The sequence below is a fragment of the Pipra filicauda genome, unplaced genomic scaffold, assembly GCF_003945595.2.
Source record: "Pipra filicauda isolate LSUMZ 115617 unplaced genomic scaffold, ASM394559v2 scaffold437_size563383_pilon, whole genome shotgun sequence".
NCBI lineage: Eukaryota > Metazoa > Chordata > Aves > Passeriformes > Pipridae > Pipra > Pipra filicauda.
In genome coordinates, this window is record NW_024104573.1 from 91,777 (window position 1) to 116,430 (window position 24,654).

The 24,654-nt window shown below is 52.5% G+C and overlaps 1 protein-coding gene across 1 annotated transcript in view; it reads left to right on the top strand.

Annotated features, from left to right (window-relative positions):
- The first annotated feature begins 680 nt into the window (after positions 1–680).
- CADM1 (cell adhesion molecule 1) overlaps positions 681–24,654 on the top strand; it is a 137,449-nt gene continuing 113,475 nt past the window's right edge. The window contains exon 1 of the mRNA XM_027737758.2: positions 681–810. Within this exon, the coding sequence (XP_027593559.1) occupies positions 702–810 (109 nt within the window). The 5' untranslated portion in view covers positions 681–701. The remainder of the gene's footprint in view (positions 811–24,654) is intronic.

The following is a 24,654-nucleotide window of genomic DNA, read 5'->3' on the forward strand; positions in this document are numbered from 1 at the left end:
TTGATTTGCTCCGTTTAACCCCCTCCAAACCCAGTTCGAGGGTGAAAGATCCGCAGGAAAGGTGGATTTGTTGCCGGTCTGCGGTTACCGAGCCCCGATCGCCGCCGCCGGGGGGCTCGTGGGCTCCGGCCTCTCCGCTCCCCCGGAGCCGGGAAGGCTCAACACCGCCTCCAGCGGCGCGGGGGGGCGATACCGGGGGGACCCCGGGAGAGGGATGCTGGGGCGGGGGCACACACGATCCCGGGGGGAGGATGAACGGGGGACAGCGCGGGAGGAAGGGCACTGCGGGGGGGACACACACACGGTGCTGACCGGGGGGATGCTGAGAGGGATATCCCTGGCAGGGAGAGCGCCGGCGGAGGGGGCACCGCGGGATGAAGGATGCTGGGGTGGTACCCCGGGGGCGGGGGGAGGATGTTGCGGGGTCACGACGACCCCGCTAAGGGGCAAAGCTGGGAGCCGGAGGGGAGATGCTGCGGCTGGGACACGGCGGTGCGGGGGCACGGCCCCGCTCCGGCTCTGCCCCCCCTTCCCCGGCCGGGGGTCGGGTCCGCTCCGCTCGGTCCCCGCCCGTCCCCGCGCGCCCCGACCCCCGCGGCGGGGCGGGGCCGAGGGGGCGTGTCCCCGGCAGGCCCCGCCCCGTGACGCGCCATCTCCCGCGGGCGGCGCGCGGCGGCGGCAGAGCGAGGCAGGTGCCGGCGATGGCGGGTCGCGCCCAGCCCAGCGGCCCCGCGGGCAGCGGCGGCGGCGCCCCGGGGCTCCTCCCGCTGCTCCTGCTGCTCCTCTCCGCCGCCGCCATCATCCCCAGAGGTAGGAAGGACGCGACCCCCCTTTCCCCCGCCGGGGCGCCGCCGCGGACGGGCAGTACCGGGGAGGGGGGTTCGCCCCCGGGGGTCGCGGCGGAGCTCGGGTACCCCCCGGTTAGTGCGGGTCCGCGGCGCGCCCGTGCTCCTGCCCGCCGTCGCCCCGCGCCCCGCCCGGTGCGCCCGGTTGGCCGGTGGTCCCGGGAAGCGCCCCCGGCGGCGGGAGCGGCGGGCGGGCTCAGCCGCGCGTGGCGGGGCGGCGCGGGAGCCGCTGCCCGTTTCCATGGAAGCGGCTTCTCTCGCTGCCCGGGGGCTCATCAGCGGCCTCGCAATTAAAAACTAATTGCTGTGCGCGCCCCCTCTTGTTTCCCCCTTTCCGCCTCCCCCCGGTGTTTGCGGCGGCGGGGGGATGCTGCACCCCCGCGGGAGCGGGGAACCTGTTGGAATCCGAGTGGAACTTGCGCGGCGCTTCCCTCTCCCTTTTCCTCCCCTCCCTCTCCTCTCTCTCCTTCCTCCCCTCTCTCCCCTCCCTCTCCCGGTGGCCGCGGGGGCTCCGCCGCAGCCGCTCCCACCCCTTTCCCTCTGCGCGCTCGGGGGCGATCGCCCGGCTCGGGCGCTGCGGCTGCAGCGGGCGCTAATTAGGCGAGGCTAACGAGGCCTCCCGAGCGTGGCTGGTGGGGTTCCCTCCGGTGCCCCCGGCGCGGCGGGCGAGCCCCCCGCCCGGCCCGGCATCGCTCCCGCCGAGCCCGGGAGCCGCAGCAGCGACCTGCGCTCGTGTCCGGTCTGAATCTTCCATTCAAACATTCCCCGTTAACGCCAGCTCGCGTTTCCAGCGTGCCCGCGGGGCGGCACAGGGCGGCATGGCCGGAGGGAGTGGGTGCTCTGCCTGGGATGTTTGTGAAGAACAAGAGGCTATTGAGCGATCTGTTGAATCCCGCTCGTAGGAAAGGGGGGACGCAGGGGCCAGCAGCGCGGCGAACAAAGAGCTTTATTCACAGCCTGTGTACATGTCCATGCCTTCCCCCCTCTCTTCCCCGGGCGGCGTTTTTGGTGGGATTGTGGTGGGGGGAGAGAGCCGGTGTCGCTTTCAGCTCGTTCCCCCTCCGTCCGGCTCCGACAGGGACTCCATTGCCCCGAGCCCCGCGCTCCGCATCCCGGAGCGCCCGGTGAGGGGAGCCGGGAGCGATGGGAACGAGCCGCCGCGCCGGCTCTTGGAGCTGCGAGACCGGGAAGCGCTCCGGTCCGGCCCCTCCGTGCCCGGCAGCAGCCGCCCAGGTGTTCCCGCGGTCGGTGCGTTGTAGCTCTCGGATGTTTTGTTGCTGTTTGTGCGTTTGGTGCTGCTCGCTGCTGGGTGTATCTCCCGCCGGTGGTGTGACCTGGAGACCCCGGCACCGAGAGAAGCCTGGATTGGAAATAAGAGCCCTCCTGCAGGACGGCTGCCTCCATCCTTTGTTTTGTTGCCTTGCTCTTAAACCCTCACCTTGAATCCTCTGTGTAAGAGCAGTTTTTGACTGGAGGCCAAGTGATCCCCCGGCAGGCTCAGCCTGTCGCCGTTGCCCGGCTAAAGGTTGGAATGCCACGATGTGGGGATCGAGGAGCCGCTGAAGGAAAACAAAAGCAGGGCTGGATGCTGGATCGCAGCGGTTGTGCCTGACCCGTACATCGGGGTGAGAAGCACCGTGCAGCATCAGCCGAGGTTGTGGTGCCGTTTAGGGGAAGATTGCTATTTTGTGGTTGCGGTGCTGTGTTTTGAATCACGGGATAAAATCCCAGACCTCCTGCTTTTAGGCAAAATTTCCTTGCAGTTGAAAACACCCCCCTTCTTTTTTTCCCCCCTTCGTTCTCCCCTTTTGCCAAGCTGTGTATTTGTGAGCTCCAGTATTCCGGGGAGACAGCGTTAGCGTGTGGCAGCGGCGTTGCCGTGGATCGCAGGGTGCTGCCGTTGTCTCTCCCGCGCCGTTGCCACCCGAGGCACCGCGGTGCGAGCGCCGTGGCACTGCCGTGGTGGCAGCCCCGTGATGCGGAGCGAGGCTGAGGGCTCTGCTGCCTCCCTTCACGGGGGTCACTGGAACAGCAGTAGGCGCCGCTGGGACTTGGTTTGAGCTGAGCCAGTAACTCGGGATGAGCCTGTGCGTTTGGCTGGGTCTGTGTGTGTGTCTGTGGCTCCTCTGCTCTCGATGCTTTCCGGTTCATTAAGCTCCGCAGTGCCCCTGTGCAGCAGGGTGAGGGCTGAGGAATGAGGGCTGAGGAATGGTCTCGGCTCACGCCGAGGCGGTCGGGCAGAGCCGGGGTGGAACTCTGCGTGTCTGCGGAGCGGTGTCATGCGGCACTTTAGGAAGAGCAACTTTCCAGCTGAAGCAGTGGGAGACATTTGAAGACAGCATCGGCACGGAGCTGCGACCTGGCCATGGCTGTGATGGGCCGGTGAAGGGTGGCCGTGGCTGCAGCCTCCGTGTTTGCTGACATTAAAGCAGCCCCAGAGAAGCCCCCCGTGAAGATAGCGAGTGCTCCCACCGCGGCTGCGCTAAGTCAGGCTCCTTTGTAAACACGGAGTGAGTTTCCAAGGAACCTTTGTATGCAAGCAAGGCGAGTCTTCTCATCCCTGGCCTTCAGCAACACGCGGTGCGTTCTGCATGCGACGCGAACGCCGGCGGGGAAGGGGCTGGGGAATCGAGCGATCCATCTGGGTTGCAGCTTGGGTTCATTTGTCTTGCGTGTAGGCAGTTGAGCCCAGGTTTATAAGCACGACAATCTGGTTTGAAACCACTGCCAAGGAGGCTCCTCGGGATGGGAAGGCGAGGAGATCGCTCTGCTCCGTGCACGTTCGGCTCTGAAGAGGGGGCAGCTGTCAGCACCTTTGGCAGGATGGACATCACCGGGATGGATGCTGTTGGGATGGATGCCATCGGGGTGGACACAGCTGGGATCCCCTTGGCACAGGCGGCCACTGTTCATGCACGGAGATGGCTGTGGGGATAAGAGGCTGGAGAAGAGTCGCACTCCCCTGGGGACCCCTGGGCCGTACCAGCGGCCGCTCTGCCGATGCTGCGCTGCCGTCGCCTTTGTTTGCCTTGCGCTGTCTGTCCTGGTGTGTAAATAAAGAAGGCTTTGTAAGCAAACAGCTCTGGCTCGGTCGCCCGGGTGCTTGGCGAGCCTTCCCCCAGTCCTGCCAGGACCAGAGGCGTCCGTGGGGCCGTGGCTGTGCCATCGGCCGTGCTCTCTGCCCTATTGCTGCATGGAAAATGGGTCAGCTCGTTAACCCTGCGTCTGCCTGAGGCCACCTGGAATAAAACCTGTGTTCCAGCCTGGATACGCCCTGTATTTAAATGGACCGTCCAAGCACCCCTCAGAATGCGTTTGCTCACAAAACCCAAAGCCATCTTCCTGGTCCTGGCATGTAGGCAGAATTTTCTGGATGTTTCTGCTTAATGCCTGTTTTTCTAGGGATTATTGTCATACTTTGTAAAGGGGTTTTGACAACCTGTTCCTATTCTGGTTTTTGGTATCACCTGGTGGTACTTCTGTCGGGAAAGCAGGGGCTCCCTCTTGTATCCAGACATGGCTCAGGATCTGAGCAGGCTCCAGAGGCTGGGAGCAGAGCGCGGGTGCAAGGCTGCAGCCTTCCCTGGAGCTGGGCCAGGAAGTGAATACTTACACTGAGGTTTAAGAGTGCAAGCAAAGCTGGACACGCAGCCGGTGTCTCTGCTGAGAAATTGGATGCTACGTGTTAAAAAAATAAGTTGTGCTTGTTCCTCCGGGGAAGGCTGCGTGGTGCAAACCCACCGGCGCTAAATAAAGGAACTCTGTGTGGAAACCTGCCACGAAGGAGAGACCCTAGGTGGAATGTTGTAATTAGGAGTGGTATGTACTTGTTTAAGTTCCATAAATCAGCCGCTTTCCCGCGATGTAATTGCAGGCTGCAGCGAGCAGCTGCCGCTGCGGTTCCCGGGGAGCTCCACCACAAACGCTTTGAAGGTCGCCCAGCGTGGGCTCGGGTGCTTCGGGGCAGCGTGCTGGGGAACAGGGGGGTTTGGATGTGTGGCAGGCGAGTTTGAAGGGAAATACCACGAGGCTTCAGTCTCGGCTTCGGTAACTGGGACACGAGGAGCTGTCGGCTGGGCGCGTGGTGGCTGGCCTGTGCTGCGCTGAGACGAGCCGGCGTTTGTGGTTCAGCCACGAGCTGCATTTAGATATTCCAGTTTTTAATTTGTAAGGGCAGGCAGAGCCCCAACTGCGATAACTGCGGGTGCAGGCGACTCTCTGACGGCCCTGCCCGTGTGTGACCACCACCCGTTCGCTTTCTCGAAGCCGTTTTTGCCATAACAACAGTTTTTTCTCCTTCCTGGTGTCCTTGTTACCTGTTGAACCTTTGAGTTTTCTGGCTCTGTTGCACACCAGGCTCTCACCTTGCGCCTTTGCACGACATTGAATTGGGTGTTGAGGAGCCCCGCAAAGCGCTGTACAGTGCTGGAGGGGGCTCTAAAAACCTGACTTTCAGGCCAGTCTGTTTCACCCACTCCAAATTCTGGCGAGGGGTGCAGATCCCCGAGGAGCAGTGCTGGTTCTCAGAGTTAGTGCTGAGCCTGCACCGCGCTCGCCCGTAGCATGTGGTCGGTGGCTGCCTGTGTTTAAAACACTCGGCTGGGTTGCACCAGGGACGTTTGCTTTGCTGCCCTGGTTATTTTAGACCAATAATGTCCATCCGCAGGGTTGGACCAGCTATTTTTAACCCTGTGGTTTGGTTTTAATTGACTGTGTTCTTCTGTGGTTTAAAAACTTGGGCATTAAAAACACTCTGACCTTACCGAATTCTCAAGGTGAATCAGTAGAAGACTTGATACCCCGTTAAGTTCCAGTCTGAAGGATCAAAGCGATACTTAGGCACATCTCTTTACTCAGAGATATAAACTTTTGTGGGCAGTAGCTTAACTGGAAAATGTCTTTAGTTTTGCTTTTTTGGGTGTTTTTTTGTCTGTGGAAACACTGACAGCTTCTCGGTGTTTGCTGATAGTCTCATGTGCAGGTGCTGCATCCTGACAGGTCTGCGGTGGCATTGCCTTGGTTTTTCCTTCTGAAGTAGCACTGCCTGTGTTTGTAGGTCCTGCCTGAAACCAGCCTGGTTTCCCCCTTCCCTTTTAATGGCAGTTCCAGTCAGGTACTAATGTTGAAGGGGGAATAGTCTCTTAGCAGGACATGAGGGCCGGCATTTTTTCAAGCCCAGGTGCGTGTTTGGCAGTGGGAAATAGTTGTGTTGGAAACATTCCTCCTCTGCCAGTCCCAGCTGTGAAGTTTGCCCTGAGCAGTTACATTCCTGGCTGGAGCCTTCCGTAGGACGGCGAGGCTGCGGCGCTCGTGTTCCACGTTCTGGAGCTGAGCAGTGGAAGTGGTGGGGGACGGTGATCTCTACTTGCAGGGCAGGGAGATGCCAATGAGCTCTTGGAGCCAAGGCTGCCCATGGGGCTGGCCTAAAATTGTGCCTAGACTTGACGAGCGCTTGGTGTATAAAAGCCTGGGTTCGTGTTACGTCTGGAGTGAACCTCTGTGGTCTCGTGGTGTGCTTTTTTAGCAGTGAGTGCCTGAATCTGATTTATGATCTCCTCCAAGGTCTCCTTCCAGAATGTAAATGTCATTGCATTCCCCAAGCTGTCAGCAGGGCTCTGGAGTTGGTGGTTCTGGGCTGGACTCTCTCAGTGGGGGTCTTCCTTCCCAGAGATGCACTTGGGTGCTAATCCCAAACATGATGGCACTTGGACCTGAGATTCAACAGAAACAGACCTTTTTGTTAGAGCAGTAATACTGCTTGTAGATAGAAACTTTCCATGGGCAGAATGAGACCATGTTGGGGCTTGCCAAACTCCAGTGTGGGAGGTCTAGGAGTGCTGATACTGTGGGTGGTGGCCTGATGGGGGTCCTGGGTGTGCCACCTGCCTGTGTGACATCCTGTCTGTGAGGTGGGTGCATCCTGGACCCCTCATCTGTTCCTTTCCATTGCTTGGTAATGTATATCCCTTCTCCAAAGTGTGACAGGAAGAAAGAAATATGAAGCAGCAAAGTGACATTCCCTCCCTCCCCTGCTCCCCCTGCAGAGCAATAGAAATACGAGTCTGAGTCTGCAGCGTCAAAAGAGAGATCAGAGTAATCGGATCAAGCATGAGGAACTGCTTGTTGCCGCTTCCCTGTTTTTAAATGAGGCTGCCTGGCAGCTTCCCTGGCAGAGCACTTTCAAAGTTAGTCATGTTCAGCTTTGGAGCTGGGGTTGCAGCAAAGTAGGGCTCTGTGAGAATTGGGCCGGAAAGGAAACTTTCCATGTAGCCTCTGGGCTAACAGACAGAAATAAAGGCACCTCGTGCCCCTCAGCCCTGGTTTTGTAGCTGTGGAGAGGCACATCCATCCCTAATTCTTCAGAGAGAGCTCTCATTTTGTGCATTTAGCACAGTGTTGCTGCTCTGGGATGTGCTCCGTGACACTGATACTTCCTTGACCTTGGGAAAGCACAGTGACTTTCTCCAGAGCCATTCCCACCCCATTGCCCTGGTGTGGTATGGGATAACTGGGCAACAGCTGCCCTTTGTCTACTGGGACGTGTTGAAATGGCGTAGCTGGGTCAAACTGGGAGGAGGGCTGCTGGCTCAGCTGCAAAGGCTTCTCTTCCCACAGTGCCTCCGTGCTGGCTGGAGCCATGTGGACATCCATCCATGTGGACATCCATCCACCCTGGTCCCTAGTGCTGGCAGTGCTCCACACCGTCCGGACGGTCACCGGCACCACGGTGGAGCTGCAGTGCCTGTGGTTACACAGTGGTGTTTGCACAGGCTCTCATTCCTCATGGAACAGCTCTGTGTTCTGAGGTTTGTGGAAGAACAGCCAGGAGTGGTTTCTCTGCTTTCCTAGAGCAGAAAGTGGTGCTGCTCTTCTGGCTGGACACAGCAGATCAGATGGGTGACTTTCAGGAGCACTGTTCCAAAAATGCTGGTTGGGTCTTGTACAACACCTGTTCAAGTGAGGGGGCTTGTTACACCCCAGATCATCCCTTAACACCTCGGATCATCCACAGTGAGGTTGATGTTGGATAAACCCAAGTTACTTTGAGCATAGGGGACAAACACAGAGACCTCATATCACTCTGTGGAGTTTGGTTGTGAGGTTGTTCAGCTAATTCTAATTAGTTTCACAGTAGTGAGGAGCTGAAATATCTGCATTTAGAGAGCTGTTGCTGTAGCTTGGTTTGTTTTGGATTTTCATTCTTAGCTATTTTGCTTGAAAATAGGGTTTGAACTATTGGTGCTCCCGTTGTCCCTTTGATGTCTTCATTCACATTAGCTAACACAGACATAGGTCATGATCATAGAAACTTGGTAGAAGCAGGAAAGCTCCTTAGGGTTACCCCTTCTGCTTTTCCCAGTCTGTATGGAATTAGATGCTGTTCCCAGCTGCCTGGAGGACAGGCCCTGCTCATGGGCTCTGTTCAGCTGCGTTGGTTTGGGTGTCAGCAGCTCTTTAAAAGCCTTCATGCCGTGATCTGTCCCTGCCTTGCTCAGGGAATGCTGCTGGATGACGGTGCTGAGATCCCGAGCGATGCCGTCTCCGTTATCGTCTCCCGATGACAGCCTGACTGGGCTCGTGGCGTTGGGGGAAGCTGCTTGACAGCCATCAAAGCTGGGAATGCTTGTCATCATCGGGCATCAGCTTTGTCAGGTGGAGCTTCTGGGGGCCGGTTGGTTCGTTAGGACTCCTCGGGGTGAGCCAGCTTTTCCAGGATGGGCGCAGCAGGAACCAGCAAAGTGAAACCCCTGCTTCTATGGGAAGGGCTGTCACGGTGTTGGCTTGACAGCAGCTCTGGGTCTCCAGGCAGATTAATTTCTTTGCCAGCCTTGTTTTTGCCCCGCTGCGCAGAGTCCGGAGAAACAACGTGCAGTTTCCTGGGGTGTGCCAGGATTATTCCTGTTCTGGAGGGCAAGGGGTAGCACAGATCCCTGCCTGGAGCAGGGTGGGCTGTCAGGCATTGTGCCTCCCTTGTCCTGTGTAGATGCTCATGGTGACTCGTGCTGGGGCTGAGGCAGGACCCAGGTAACCTGCTCCTGCTTCTTGTTCATTGTCACTGTTGGAGTGTGGGTGCAGGGAAGTTTCTTCTTGGTGTAGAAAAATTGAGTGTGATTTCTCCTTTGACACTTTTCACTTCTGACCTTCATTTACTGTGATTTTATGGACTGCTTGGAGTGTCATTAAGACTCTGTGTCTGTAGGGTCACGACACACAGTGGCTTTTCCTGCTGTGTCACTGTTAGGGACTGGTTTTCCTCAGCTCCTGACCTGTGGGTAGCTCCAAGGAGATGTTACTTGTCCCCGAGGAGGCAGAACCACTGAAGGCGACTCCCACGCTGAGGCTCCTGAGCTCTGTCCACACGAACAGCTTCTGCTTCGATTTAAAGGTCTTATACTTTAATCATTCCATAGAGTTTTTAACAGGATGTACACATTTAATCAACTCCCCGAATCCATAACTGCCAGGTATTGCTTCCTCAGCACGAGGAGCAGCCGTGTCTCTCCTCAGTAAGAGTGGAGATTAAAGCGGGATAGACGGGAGATTAACACAGCTCCCTTCGGACACCAGGGAGAGGGGGAGAAACTCCGAGATGAGGAATGAGGAAAATACTTGGAGGCAAATCATTTATTGCTCTGTAGGAATCCAGGGAGCCTTGTAAACAGAGGGTTTATGGCAAACCCAGTGATGTAGCTCTTAAATCACTCTGGGAGAATTTCAGATGCACAGTTAGAGGATGGCTCGTTCCTCCAGGCTCTCCTTGGTAAATTGGATCCAAAATTTTCAAGTATGTTAACACAACATGGTGCGTGTGGAATGCAGCTTGGGAAGGCATGTGTGGTATGTCGGATCCAGCTGTCTGGTTTGGGATGCTCTATTTTGTGTGAGGTGGGGTGGGTCTACTGATCTCGTTCCTGTTTGGGAAGGGGGAGGTTGTCTTTAGCAAGAGTCCCATTAAATGTGATTTTAGTGTTTCCTACAGAAGGCTCTTTTACAGTTCCTACAAGAATAAGTATCTTGTGGATAACCTGTTGTATTCACACTGTTTCCTCCTCTCCTTCCCCCCATGCCCTGCATCCTCCAAAATCTGACTTCTTTGGATTTATGGACAAGGCAGGATAAGGGAATAAAAATAGTTCTCCATGGGAGACTGGTGGTCTGTGGGGGTGTATAAATCCCATCTGAAAGTAGGGCGTGGATGAAATGATTCTGCAGTAAATAAATTAGGATTAGTAAACTATTTTCAGCCTGGTCATCTGCCTCTTCCCAGGGAGAGCCCAGCAGAGTGGTCAATCCAGTGGGTGAAGGGATTCTCAGTGATGAAGGGACTTTGTGCCAGAATTAATGGGGATGTTGGTGGGTGTGCACAGACAGGATGTTGGAGGAAAAGTGGGATCATTCCCTGCTTCTGGATTTCACTGCCCAAAAAACAAACCTTGCACTGCAAGCTGTTCCTGGATCCTCTGGGAAACCTTTGGAAATGCAGCTCCTTGTTGCTTTGCATAAAATGTGTTTGTACTGGTTGAGGACTCTGGTGTCCATTAAAGACAAAATCTGTGTGAGAGTTTTAATAACTTGGTATTTTTGTTGTGCCAAAAAATCCAATTACGTATGGAATCACTTTTCTTTCATAAAGGTCTGGGAAAGCGTTTGCCTAAACTGCTTTAGAAGCTGCGTTTGAGTGAACCAGCTGAAGAGTCATTTTTGTGGGTTTAATGAGCGTAATAAAAACGGTCCATCTTGAAGGGGGGGAGAAAAGCCTCTCTGAAATTGGGGTATTTTCATTTTAAATCGGTTTCTAGGACTTATAAAGAATTCAAAGGCAGATGGAGAGGGAAGAGCTCTGAGTAGGTATTGAAGCAGCTTGTTTCTGTTTTTCGAGGAAATATTAGGGATCCTGTGTATTAAATATTTACGAAATAGACACGAAATACGCGAATATGTACAGAAAATATACAAAGCCAAGCACAAGAAGCTGTTGTGAATGACTGAGGGCTGCTGTGGCTGTCCCAGGCAGGGTGGCCCTGGGTGCTCCCCTCGCTCTGCTGTCGGGCCCTCGGTGCTGTCGGAGATCCTGGAGTGCCTTCGGTGCTTGTTTCCCACCCCACGGGGTTATGTTTGTCTGGTCTCCTCTCAGAGTGGTTTTTTGCTGCCTTCATTTGTCCGGATTATCAGCATGCAGGGGAGAGCTGCCTGGTATTTACATGATTTAGTTGTAAATATGGTAAGTGTTGATAGATATTGTTGTCATAAGTGCTTACAGCTCCTGGACTGATTACTGAATTTCTTATGTGGAAATCTGTACAAGCTCGGCATGCGAGCAGCTTCCCAAGGGAAGTGCGAGGAAGGAGCTTGTGGTTTCCGAGTGCAAATCAGAGCCCAGATGTGGCTGCAGTGGGTGATTTTATGGGGGAAGTCTTGTCGGGCTTGCCTGGCAATAACTGGGGTTCCGAGGCTGTGATGAAGGAAAATAAAAGGCTCTTGTTCCCTGTTTTTTGTGGGAACAGATGCTGTTCTGTGGAATAACTATTAGGGGATGATATGCGTAGGGAACATCTGAAGGGTTGTACACCAGGGACTCGGGCTGAGGGATGTTCATCTCTGCTACTGGGCTGAAGGAACAAATGTGTTATTTGTTGGTAGTTTTGTTTTTAATTGACTAATAGGCTCTGCTTGAACCACCCTTGTTTAACACTCTTACTTCCAGAATGTTTTACATCCCGGCTCAGATCCCTGAATTTGCAAACAAGTGTTCCTGGGAAACGTCTCTCTGAACACAAAAAACCTGGATTTGGCAGAATCCTTTCCAGGGCTGCAGATTGTGGAGGGCTCTGTGACCTCGAGACACCGTCACATTGCTGAAAATCTTGTGCATTTGCCACGGAAAGGGAAGTTTGCAGGGGGCTGATTTGGGGTTCTGAGGTGGGAATGGTTATCAGGATAAAAACAGATGGGAGGAGAGGACGGTTGTGTGAGTGAGTGGAGGGGATTGTGGATGTGACGTTCAGCTCAATGCTGAATTTAGGGCAGAGATAAAAAGCCTCTCCCCGCCCGATGTACTTCTCTGTGCAGTGCAACACTTAACCCCTCGCAGCGCTCGCTGGGCTCAGGCTGGGGAAGGAGTCCTGGGAGCTGCATCCCAGATCCTGGGAGCTGCATCCCAGATCCTGGGAGCTGCATCCCAGATCCTGGGAGCTGCATCCCAGATCCTGGGAGCTGCATCCCAGATCCTGGGAGCTGCATCCCAGATCCGGCGGCGTCGGTGCCGTACGTGCAAAGTGAGAGGCAGCACTTCATGCCCACCTCTCCCTGGATGTGTTTCTGGGTTTAGAGCTGCTTCCTCGGGTCTACAGGCAAGTTGGAAGGAGTATCTGTTCCCTCCCAGGCAAAACCTGTCCCTTTGGAGGGAGCTGGGGCGGCGTGCCTGGATTCACAGCGTGGTTTGGCAGTTTGTTTGCCTGTCAGCCCCTTGATTTGGGACTGTTTTGCCTTAAGGGGGGAAAATCCCCAAAAACCCCTTCACTGGTGGGGTCAGGAGAGAAGGGAGAAGAGGAGCCCCAAGTACTTAGTATGGGCAGTGTGAGCTTTGCGGAGTCACACATCCAGATGGATTACATGAGGAACTTGACATCTTGTTTAAAAACAAATCATTCATTATGTAGCAGTGAATAATCAAGCATTACAGTTTCATCTCTGGAGGTTCCTTTTTTTGGTTGGAATTTTGATAGTTCAGTAATTAAAAGCTGAAAGCTATTACACTGTCTACATGTTGATCAATTGGTAATTAAAAAGTTGATGATAGATACGGTATTTCATGGGACTGGTTGGTTACGGTCAGATTTCCTTCGTGTGTTTGGAAAATTGTCATTTAACTTTGCACTTAAGCATTTTTCAATATTCATGGGCTGTTTTACTTGATTTTTATAAATGCCTTTAAATGATCGCAATTTGCATATGGTAATTTGGAATCAGAGAATCGTTTAGGTTGGAAAAGCCCTCTAAGATCATCGAGTCAAACCATTAACCCCGCACTGCCAAGGCCACCACACTAACCATGTCCCCAGGGGCCACATCCACGTGGCTTTTAAATCCCTCCAGGAATGGTGACTCCAACACTGCCCTGGGCACCTGTGCCAGGGCTGGACAGCCCTTCCAGGGAAGGAATTTTCCCAAAATCCAACCTAAACCTCCCCTGGTGCAGGGGGGAAGCCTGTAGGTCTGCTGAGCCCCTCTCAGCTGAGAGGGTTGGAGATAAGTTTGATAACACAATCAGGGATAAAGCAGTCCAAAATGAAGGAAAACCGAGTTGGTAATGGCCTCTGTGATGGAAGATTCATTGCTTCAGGAGTCTAATCTGAGACCAAAATGAAGCCCAAACCTGACACTCTTCAGAGCATAATGCAAGATTTACTGCTCTGCCACGCTCCAGAGATTAAAAAAAAAAAAAAGCCAGCCACCCTCCAAACGACCCTTCCTGTGCCTGCAAAACTTAGGGAAAAACAAGGGGGTTTGCTTCTTTTGAGTAGGAAAAAAACCAGACAAGAAGCTTTTGCCCTGTTTTTGCCAAGGCATGCAGAGTCCTCTTCCTAACATATGCCCCCACTGGGAGCTGATGAGGTGGGATGATTTGGGGGTGGCTCTGGCAGTGGAGGAGTGTGGTGGTGTGGCAGGGAGTGATCCTCACCCTCCTGAGGCCCCGGACTGTCCCAGTGCTGGGTGAGCTCACCTGAGGCTGCTCCTGGGTGTTTGCTGGGTTAGGAATCCTTCTAGAGCAGTCCCTGGCTGGGCTGGCACCGTGCCCCACCTGAGCTGCAGCCCTGGCACCGATCACCGGGCTTGGCTTGCACGTGGAGAGCTGTTTGAGATCCCTGCCAGCCTGATCTAGTGGAAAACACCTTCCCATCACTGAGTCTGTCAGTCCCCAACAAGCCTGGAAAGGCGAGGAGGATCGTCCCTGACTGCAAACTGAGAAGGTGCCTGGGTTGGGTTGGGTGAGGTGAGGTGAGGTGAGGTGAGGTGAGCACCTCACGGTGTTGTGTCCTTGGTGCTGGACTGGTCTGAGGAGCCAGAAGGTGAAATCCCAGACAGACACTGGATTCTTTTAACAGGTGAACCCCTTCCCAGCCCTCAGCCCTGACCCCCAGGCTGTCCTTCTGAACTCCACGATGGAGTGGTCTCCAAGTGGTTTCAATACCTGAAGTGGCTTTACCCACTCCGTGGGGACACAGACAGTGTTGGAAGTGACTGATTCTGCTGGAGATGAAGACAGAATACCAGTGCCTCACACTTCCACAGTCAAAGCCCTCGGTTTAAAAACCACTCTGTCCTGAGACACTTGTTGCTTTGTGACAGCTGGTTCCAGTAATTTGTTTTTATAGGGCAGTTTGTAGTAAATGAATGACACGTTGAATATTTTAGTGAGATTTTAGATTATCTAAAGAATGTTTTCCGGTTTACTAATTGGTAGATAATGCTGAATACATTGATGCTGACATGAGCAAATGGATGTAAAATGATTTTGAAGCGAGCCTCATTAGAAGATGCTCTAATTCAGTCAACAGGAGATGTCAACTAACGTGGCCGCGCTCGGACCCGACTGCGGCAGCGCTGGTGTTACAGGGCTGGTTCATTACGGGCAGACCTGGGGCTGCTCGTGGCTCTTGGTAGGTCTTGTTACTGTCCTGATGACAGATTCTGTGAGCTGCCTTCATTAGAAGGAAGTGAGTAATTAGTGATCTTGCTGTCCTCTGAGGTGTCCTCAGCCAGGCAAGGGTTGACTCTTTGAATCAGTCTTTTTCTGAACAATACCAAAGAGAAGTAAACCCAGGGCAGCTGTGGGTGGCTGAAGGTGTGTTCCAGGTGGGGAGGGTGCCCAGGTGAGTTTCTGGAGGCAGGCAGTGTGTTCAGCAGGTTCTCTAAAGGCCTGTTTCACATGGTGTTACATGAGCAGAGTGTGTGGAGATGTGCAGGGCCTTCAATGGCCCTCAGAGTCACTTCTGATGAGCAGTGACAGTCCAAAAGCACCTTGCTTTAACCCCAAGAAGGGGCGTGTGTTTTGTTGTCTCCTCAGGTTTGTAATAAATCCCTGCAGTGCCTGGCACTTCAGGTCCTGTTTGTTGTACAGAGCAGGAGATTTTTCACTCACCCAGATTAAGATCTGCCTTTTTCTGGGTCTTCCATCAATAAAATTAACTTTTCCCTTTCTCTGTGCATCGATGAAGGATGTTGCTTTGCTGTCTTCCAAGCAGTGGCTGAAGTTTTGAATTCATAAAGCTGGATTTACTTAAATCTCTTGTTTTCATTTCCTCAGGGCAAGGGGGGGCAGTTGGTGCCTGTGCAGCTCTGGCCCAGTGTTAACCCTTTCTCTTTCCGGGGGAAAGAGCTTTGTTTTGCAGGAGAGATCCTGCAGAAGGTTTACCAAAGGTGGTAATCATTTGGGGAAAAATCTACCTCGGCTCTGGTGTATGTGGAAATTCTCAGGAATTCAGGGATTCCTGTCAGGTGATTCATTCTCAAAATGCAGCAGAGTACAGTGGGCATCGAGGCTGGGGGAGCCCTAAGAACATCTGGCAAAATACCCAACCAACCAAAAGATACTTCTTGCATTTTGTAAGTGGAAACAGAGCAATTTGGGGTTAACTTCTCTGGGAGTAAGTCCTCAATTTCCTGAGGCTGATTTCTGCAGGAATAGGGCGGATAAAAGCTGCTGCAGGAAGAAAATGAGGGAGAGGAATCCTTCACCACAGGTGAGGGGTGATCAGGAAGAGCTATTTTAGAGGGGGAGCAAATCTCAAAACCTCCCAGGCAGTCAGGTTTCAGCTTTCCCTTGTTGTCATGGGCTTGCTAGTGGCCTGAGCTATATTGTATTTTCATTAATTAATCAAAACTAAGGTTATCCATTTTGTGCACAATCCCTTCTGTAGGCTGCGTGCAGCCATGGTTGGGGGGTGCCAAATGTGTTACGTTACCTGGGATATTTGGGGATATTTTTATTCTAGTCAAAGTAATCTGCAAGATCTGATATGAAGAGACACAAAAGGTTAGTTGAAAGCAGACAAGAAGTGAGTCATTGACTTGAGGAGGAACTGCATTGTGCAAGCCGTAATGCTCCTTCCTATTCATTACTGCAATTATAATTATGGAACCCAAAGTATTTAATTGACCTCCCAGACTCTTCACACTGAATAGATTGCATTGTTACCATTTAAAAAAAAAATATCCTCTTATGCATTGCAAATACACGTGCGTGTTGCTCTCCGGTTCTCAAGAGGTTTCTTTGTTTATGTGATGAGCGATTAACTGAATTAGGGATCTTTGCTGTGTTGTATCAAACTAAAATACAACGGGAAGGAGAATTCTTCCCAGATATCAGGTGATACTAGAAGGTTTAAAAATATAACTTCATGCATTAAAAACACCAAAACCCAGCGTAATCAGGGTTGTTAAAAGTTTTCAGAAGTGTGAAAGTCTGGAGGACGGAGTTGGCACTTGGAGCTGGGTCGCCCTTGCTCTGGTCTGATGGGTGTGGGCACGTGCCCACTGGTCCAAAATGATCCTGCTCTGGTTCATCCAGGGAGAGCTGGCTCAGATTGGCTTGTTTTATGTGACTTTTTTTACTGCGTGTGGAACAAACAGACACGTTTAATTACGAAGCAGTAATTCCATCCGCAGGGCTCTCGTGAGCCTCCAAATGCAGGGAAGGCCTGTTTGTTCTCCATTAACAGCAGAAAGGTGCGGAAAGGTTTGTTTTTCCGCCCTCGTTCTGGCCTCCCTCGTGCCTCTCAGGCAGCGTTTATTGTCCTTCCCCGATTTTTTAATGTTTCCACAAATGGAGGGACAGTGAGTTTGGATATACCCAGGTCGTAACTTCCCGTCCAAACGGCTCTTTAATGGAGCGTTCGCCGGAATTGCCGGTTCCTCTCGCCGGCTGAGCCTCGCTCGGGGGCGGTGGGGGCTGAGGGCGTCACGCACAAAGATGCTGTGTGTGTGTAACACTTGGCAGGAGGACTCGAAATTGGATTACAGGCTCCTATTCCAGCAAGCAAACGTCCACGGTGTTTTTTATAGCTTATCTCCATTCATCTCTGTTTGCAGGCTCTGCTTGCCAAGCGTTAATGTAAACACTCTATTTTGAGACGTCGGTCCATTTGCCTTCTGGAAATCCTTCTTTTATAAGGTGGTAGTAAACTCTGTACATAAAACCACAGCAGCTCTGTGGTCATAACTGCGCTGATGGCACGTGGCTGGTGGCACTGGCCACCTTGCCCAGGGTCCTCAGGGTTAAAATGGAGCCCTTTGGAAACAGGAGCAGCCAGGGCAGGGGGATAGATCTGTGTATATATGTGGGTGTGTATATATATGATTTTCCCTCTCCCCGGTGAGGCTGGAGATCTCTGAGAGTTGAATTTGGAAGAATTAAGTTAACTTTCAACTTATTGGACTTGCTTCCAATAGTCTCCTAGAAGAAATTTTCTAGAGCTGATGCTCGGTGTGAAATGGATGATAGTTCAAACTCCTCAGGGGTTTTAGGGAGTTATTTTACTGTATGTTGGTTTGGCTGAAAAAAATCTTATATAGAAATATCACCTGAAACAAACTGAAAAGAGAAAATGAGCAAATCATTTCGTGTGTCCAGCCAAGCAGTTGAGTATTCTGGTGGTGTAGTACATTGCACAATATTTTGGAAGAAACTGTAAATTCTGGGAAATATGGCCTGGAAAATGTGTGAAGAATCCCAGCATTCTGTGAATGTGCAATCTGTGCAGTTCTCTGAGGGAACTGGGTGTCAAGTACTTAAAAATATTTAGTGGTTCAGAGTCTTCTCGTGTTTATTTTGGGCTGCTTTGTGACTGGAAAGCAGCGTAAGGATGGAGCATGCTGCCTTTCCTCCTCTGAGAGCACCGGCAGAAGTGAATGAGGAGATGAAGGCGGAACTTCCCAGTGGAGAGCTGTTTGTGTGGGAATGAAATGAAAATGTGGCTTCTAAGTGTCAGGAAATCTGTAAATAAAACCTGTTTTTCTTCCTTTCTCTTTGCTCCAGTTTCCTGAAAACTGGTTTACATATTAAACCGTGTTAAACCGTCTTCTTTTGTGGAAGGTCTTACTTAGTGCTGGGCTGAACTGATGGGAGTGAAAGGATAACAGGGCTGGCCTTGTGTCAGTCTCTGGGAATTGATTTGGCTTCTATTTTCTGGCATTACCATGAGGTCAGGGAAGGAAAGTACAGGAGAAACTTCCTACGTCCCACATGGTGTAGGGGAACACTGATTAAACAGGGCACCTTTTCACTGCCACCTTCTTGGCAGTGCTTCCTGGGATAAGGCTTTAAGATTGTTACTGATGTTGGTGTAACAGTGGTGCCTGGAGGAGCTTGTTCTGGTTTAAAAATGTAATTTTCCTGTGTTGACTGCAAGAAAAGAGGGATGAGAGGAAGGACATCCCTGAAAGTGTTCAAGGAAAGGCTGGATGGGGCTTGGAACAACCTGGTCTAGTGGAAGGTGTTCTTACCCATGGCAGGGGGTTGGAACAAGATGAACTTTAAGGTCCCTTCCAAACCAAACCATTCCTCATTCTGTGACACAGGAAAACTGTGGAATGTCATCAGATTTGAGACCCTATTGTGGTGCCTTCTGCAAAGGCTCGTGGTCAGACATGTTCAAGTAATGTTAGGAGTGAACAGCAAAACACAGAGCTCAGTCACACTTGGTTTAACAAGCAGAGTTTTACCAGTATATAGTGTTTTATTGCTGGGTTTGAATTGCAGTGCAGGCACTGGTTCTGCAGTGCCCCTTCGCTCTCCATCAGGAGGGACCTCGGGATCAGGTGTGCTCCTGTGAGCAGTGTGTGGGATCAGCTTCCTGGTGACAAATGGCAACTGTCGCTTAATTTTTATCCCCAATTATGTAGCTCCAGGACCCATTTTTCAGGTGGAATGTTGGAGCCATTAAAAAGAAATAAGTAAACCATACTGTATTCCATCATTTTTGGCAGCTACCCAGTGGTCTTTAGCCTTAATATATGTGCATTTCTATGCAGGTATTTTTCATAAGGCTCCTGCCTTGGACTGTTTGACGCTTCGCTTGTTGACTTCACTCAGGGCAGATCCGAGCGTTCAGTAAATCCTGGGCCTGGCACGTGGAGCCGTCCCCGGCCGCGCGTGGAGCCGTCCCCGGCCGCGCGTGGAGCCGTCCCCGGCCGCGCGTGGAGCCGTCCCCGGCCGCGCGTGGAGCCGTCCCCGGCCGCGCGTGGAGCCGTCCCCGGCCGTGGAGCCGTCCCCGGCCGCGCGTGGAGCCGTCCCCGGCCGCGCGTGGAGCCGTCCCCGGCCGCGCGTGGAGCCGTCCCCGGCCGCGCGTGGAGCCGTCCCCGGCCGCGCGTGGAGCCGTCCCCGGCTCTGTGCGAGTTCGCAGCTGAGGTGGCAGTGGACGTGTTTGATGCTTTCAGCTGCAATATTTGTAGCCTCAAGTAAGGCAAACTCTCCTCTGAACCGTAAACGTTGAAGGGAAGTGACATTGTGTTGCTCTTCTTGCTTTACTTCTTGGGTTAGGGCTGGCTGGGCTGGTTTGTGCTGCTCCCGTTGGCAGTGCAGGGGTTGCTGCACTGCCTCCTTGGGAGCATTAATGCACCATCCCCAGGCTCAGGCATGATCAAGCCTTGCCAGTTGCTCCTGGTATTTTCCTGCTGAAGTGATCACAGCCTTGGGTTGCTGGAACATTCAAGTGAGTGATGGGTCCAAAGCGTTCTTGCCCCTGTCATGGGGGACAGGGTTCCTGCACCACGTGAAGATGTAGGATTTCCGAGCTGTTGGCTTCATTTCCAGTGAAAAGCAGTGCAGTGAGTCGTGGATGATTTGACATTTGTAGAGGTTGTTTGAGGGGAGCTGGGTTACCTTGGGAGACTTGACAGAGCCTGTTCTTGGCCTGGGCTTCGCTTTGGGTGACGATGAAGGGTTTGGTGAGAGGCCCTTTGGCTTCGCTGGGAGTCTTCCCTTGTGCTTTATCTGTGTTTCTTTATGACCTTCCTAAGTTGGGTGAACAGCTTGCAAGTTACCCTGTTTCTGTAGCAGATTGATAGGAGGATGTGCACATAAAGACACCTGAACCTGAAAGGTGCTTATTGCTGCCTGCTGGGCTTGCAGGGCACGTGCCCTTTCTTGCTGCTCTTGACATGGTGAAGATGCTCCACTTGGTGAAGGTGGTTCCTCCAGAGGAAAGAGACTGTGATGTGTTTGGTTTCCAGAGGGGATTTTATGACAAATTCGTCAAATTTGACCCCTCGAAAAAAGGCAGAAAAAGATTATCAAAACACTTGCAAGATTAATGTCAGCTATAAACTTGCTTTCAAAACTGGGCGAGCTTTTAAGGCAGCATTTTGGGAACAAAGTACACCTCTGCCTTTTAAAAAACCCATCTGAAGAAATCAAATTCTTCCTGGTGTGAGCGCCCAAGATCATGGAAAGGGAACTGAAAGAGATTATCTTTATTTCTGAGATAGGATCAGAGCTATTAGATAATTTCTAATTTAGTTTTGAAAATCCTCTGTTTGCAGGGGACCTGGTACCGTTCCTTGGCAGCTTTTGCACGTGCTTATCTGTGCTGGCAGTTTTTGTATTTCTGAGTTTTCTGACTATTAGGTTTAAATGTTCCTTGCTGGAGAGGTGTGTGCTGTAAAATTGCTCAATGGGATTTCAGCAGGTGTGTGCAGATTGCTGGGGCCAGGGCAGAGCTCGCCGGCTGTGGAGCGGCTTCCCGGCTCCAGCCTGAGCCAGGGCAGGAAAGGAATCCAGCAAACCCTGTTCAAGATAATGTGATTTGCTGCAAAAGTCTGTATTTTTAGGATGTTTACTACAGAGGTCTGAAATTACGTGGACAATTTGGTGCCCTTGACAAGAGAAAATGTATCTCCGGTGAAATTTCCTACTAAAAGCAATCTTTTAATGGACCTTTTCCCTCCGAGCTGGGTGTTGTGATGGCACTGGCAGTGCTGTAAATCCAGGTGCTCATTGCTCTGGGACCGCAGAGTCCTCGGGGTGGGGGTTCCTGCTCTCTGGGTAAGTGGTTCTGGCTCTGCCCACCCAGTGGGTTCTGTTGTTTCCTTAGAGCACAGCCCGTGGCTTCCAGCTCCAGTTTAGGGCTCCAGGAGTATCCCAAGCCTTACACTTCTGATCTGGGTCAGCTCTGCCAGACCTGGGGGGGCTGTATGGATCCTGTACTAGCTAAACAGGACCTAGGGAGGCTGTATGGATCTTCTGCTGCCCACCAAGACTTGGGGAGGCTCTGTGGATTCTCTGCTGCCCAGATAACGGGGTGTGTGTTGGCCAGGGGCTCCTGGGGCTCTGCAGGGCTGGCAGGGTGAGCTCTGCAGTGTCCCCATCCCCAGCACACCTGGACTGTGCTTTCCCTGCCCCATCCAGCCCCGCTGGAGGCTCCCAGTGGATCAATAACCATTTCATCCTGGGCCAGGTGTCAGAGCACAGAAATGTGCTTTCAGATCCCAGGGACTTGCTGGGACGGCTCGTGTGCTCAGAAACATTTCCTTGGCAATCCAAGGCATTAATGCTGGTTTTGTTGACCCACCTGTTCAGGGGGAGGTTTTTAATTACCTTTTTGGTGGCCAGCCAGCAGGATAATGCCTGTACATGTTCCTTCTCCTCTGTTTGGTTCCCCCAGCTTGAACACAAAGCGAGCATTAAATTGCCTTTTCAGAAGTGTGGCAGCCTTTGGAAGGGGTGCCTGCTTTCCCCTATCTGAGTTGTATCTCGCACCCTGGGGTGCCAGGAAGTTGAATTTCAAGGGAAAAAGCTCAGCAAAGGCTTCAAGAGCAGCTGTCAGCCAGGATGCTGCAGCATTGCTCAGACATTTTCCTGTTGGAGGGGGGCTTGGGAAAGGTGCTGCTTGGGCAGCTGACTGGGGGAAGGAAGGAACAGCAGTGCCTGCTGGCGTGTTTGGACAGACTCCTGATTGAAAATCTGGGAAGTGTGGAGTCCTGAGGTGTGTTTATTCCTGTGTGGATCATCAGCCTGTGCAGAGCCCTGTCTGGGTGGGGGAGTGGTGCTGCTCAGGGGCTTTACAGATCCCTACTGACAGCAGCAGAGGACTGTGTGCTCTGGACAGGCCCTGGGAGCTCTGCCTGAACTCTGATTTACATCTTTCTGTGCTTTTACCCCAAGTGCCCTCGTTTCCTCCTCAGTTGACTTCTGGGTGTGCACTGCCTTGTGTAACCCATCATCTGCCCCTGCAGGTTGGCAGCAGCAGCAGTTCCATGGACAGCTCCTTGTGCTTGGCTTTCTGGCTCCACGTCAGAGAGAGGGATGTGATGTCCACGGGGCCGGGGGGTTGTGGGGACCTGTCCTGCAGTGGGGGCTGCGAGTGGATGAGTGGGGCTGGGCACTGCTGTGGAGCCTTTAGTTCCTTTAATTGCCAGTGGATCCCTCAGATCAGACTTGGCCTGTTTCACAGAGGGTTTTCACCCCAAAAACTGAAGGTAGATGGCTGTGACAAAAGTGACAAACTTTCCACTGTGGCCCTCCTTTCTCCCCAGCTGCTTTGTCCAGTGCTGTTGCTCTGGATGTTATGGCCAGAGCTGATGGCAGAACCTTTCGGCAGGGATGTGATGGCTGCTCTGTCTGGCTCCAAAGGGAAGCCAACTCGAGTTCCTGCCTTAGGAGAAAGAAACCCCTTTCTCCCCGGCAGAGCCAGAGCCGAGTGGTTCTGCCAGGTTATGGCTGCTCTCAGGGAGTCATTCATGGCTGCTGGGCTGGTTTCCTCAGTTACTGGGGTGTGCCTGACCCGGGGGTGTCTGAGGGGAGTTGTGCAGGCGTGGTGGTACCTGGGGCTGGAGCAGAGCCCAGTGAGGTGGAGCAGCCAGAGCCACCACAGCCGCTGCCAGCACAGTTGTCAGAGATTTCCTCGATGTGGAGAGAGGATAACTCTGACCTTCCTCTGAGGGCTGTTAAGGATTAATGTTTGCACAGGGCTTTGAGTATGTCAAGCTTTATGTAAATACCACTTATGGCTCTTTTATTAATTCCCTCCCCCCAGGTAAATAACCTGTGCCGTGCGTGTCGGGCGCTTCCTGCGAGCCCGCACGGATTTCAGGGAAGGCAGCGAGGCTGGTACTGGGGGGGTGGGGCACCATGTCCCCTCCAGGGGTCCCTTTGACACTGCTCACCTCTGCAGCCCCTTCCCAGTGCTGTGATGGGAGCCCAGTTGGGCAGAGGTGCTGGTTTGCTCACCCACTGCAGCCCTGCTCCTGCCCTTCCCAGTCCTGGTGATGGGAATGCAGCAGGGGACATTTAAATCAGGGGACATTGAAATCAGCTCCCCAGGGCATGCCACCTCCTTAGAGCCAGGGGTTCTTTTGGGACTTCACAGAAACGATTGTGTTCCTCCAAAATGCCAGTTCCAGGTTTAAATGTCCTGCCATTTTGTGCTGCACTGTGTTCCTTTTACAGAAGAGCCACATTCATCCGTGTCGTTTTGGACTCCATGTTCCATCAGTGTATGACTTAGTTTGCTAATAACGGGAGATGTTTAAAGAGGGAGGATTAATCTGTGGGTTTTAGCTCCTCTGCCTTTGTGTTTGTGTGCAAAAGCATCATTAGAAGAGATCTCTGGGAAAGGTTTGGGGTGTGAGACTGTCTGAGGCATTTTACTGCTGAGTTCAGGAGCTCATTTCCGAAACTTAGTGTTGTGTCTAAAACCGTGGAGGGTGGGAATTGGCTCTTTGCCAGTTAGTTACTTAAGTTTAAGAGATCTTTGCATTCAAATTGCTTATCTGGAGTGCTGGCAGGCTAATAAATTCCAGGGACTGTTCTAAATATTGTCAATCTCCAACGTAATCCTATTAAAATAATTGAGTATTTTCAGGGTAAAGAATTCCCTCATCTTCTGTCCCCAACACACAGGAGAAAACATGAAAGGCAGCCTGGAGTGTCCTCTGCACATCATTGAGCCAACCCAGCTGAGATTCCTGGTTGTGGAGCCGTGAGATTCCCAACAGCCAGGGCTTGGAGAGGCGGAACGCTCGTACCAGAGCAGTCCGTGTTCCGACTTTGTGCCTTTCTTGTGGAAGTGAGTGGGTTTGTCCTTGCTTTGTGTTTGATTTAGGCCGGTGCACCTTGATTTTGGTGGGAGACTGGTGTTATCCCCTGGGGTTTGCACTTGGAATGCAAGGAATGCCAAACCTCAGCAGAGCTGCTCTGCCCGGGGTGTCCTCTGGCATTCCCAGTGCATTCAGTGCAAGTGGGAAGCTGCTGAGCCCACAGCTCGTGTCTGTCTGATCCTCACAGGCAGTTTTAATTTGGAATAGGTGGTAGCATTCCTGCTGCCTGTGGTTTGTCCCCATTTAAGAGCTGGATCAGATCCCTGTCCTGTTGTTTCAGCTGAGCTGGGACAATGGACCCTCCTGGTGGCGATGCTGCCGGAGCAGCCCCCAGGACATCAAACACAGCCCCTCTTGCTTTTTCAGAGAAGACTGTTTCTCCAGTTTGCCTTTTGATAATCTTCAAATGCAGACCTGACCTGAATTTACAACACAGAGGAAGAAAACGAGAGGAAAAATATCTCTGACAGCTTTTAAGGTGTCTTTGACAGCAGTAAACTAGAGAAAATAAGCACAAGTTCTTCCCTTCCCCTTAGCTTTTGTAGGTCACTTCAGGGGAAAACTGAGCAAATCAGAGAACTTGCAAAACAACCTCCAGCCCAATTGCTTCCACCAGCCACCCCAAACCCCTCCTGCCACACAGCCCACAAACCTCACATTCTCCTTGGCAGGCTCGTGCAAAAACCATCTTGGAATAACTCAGCACAAAGAG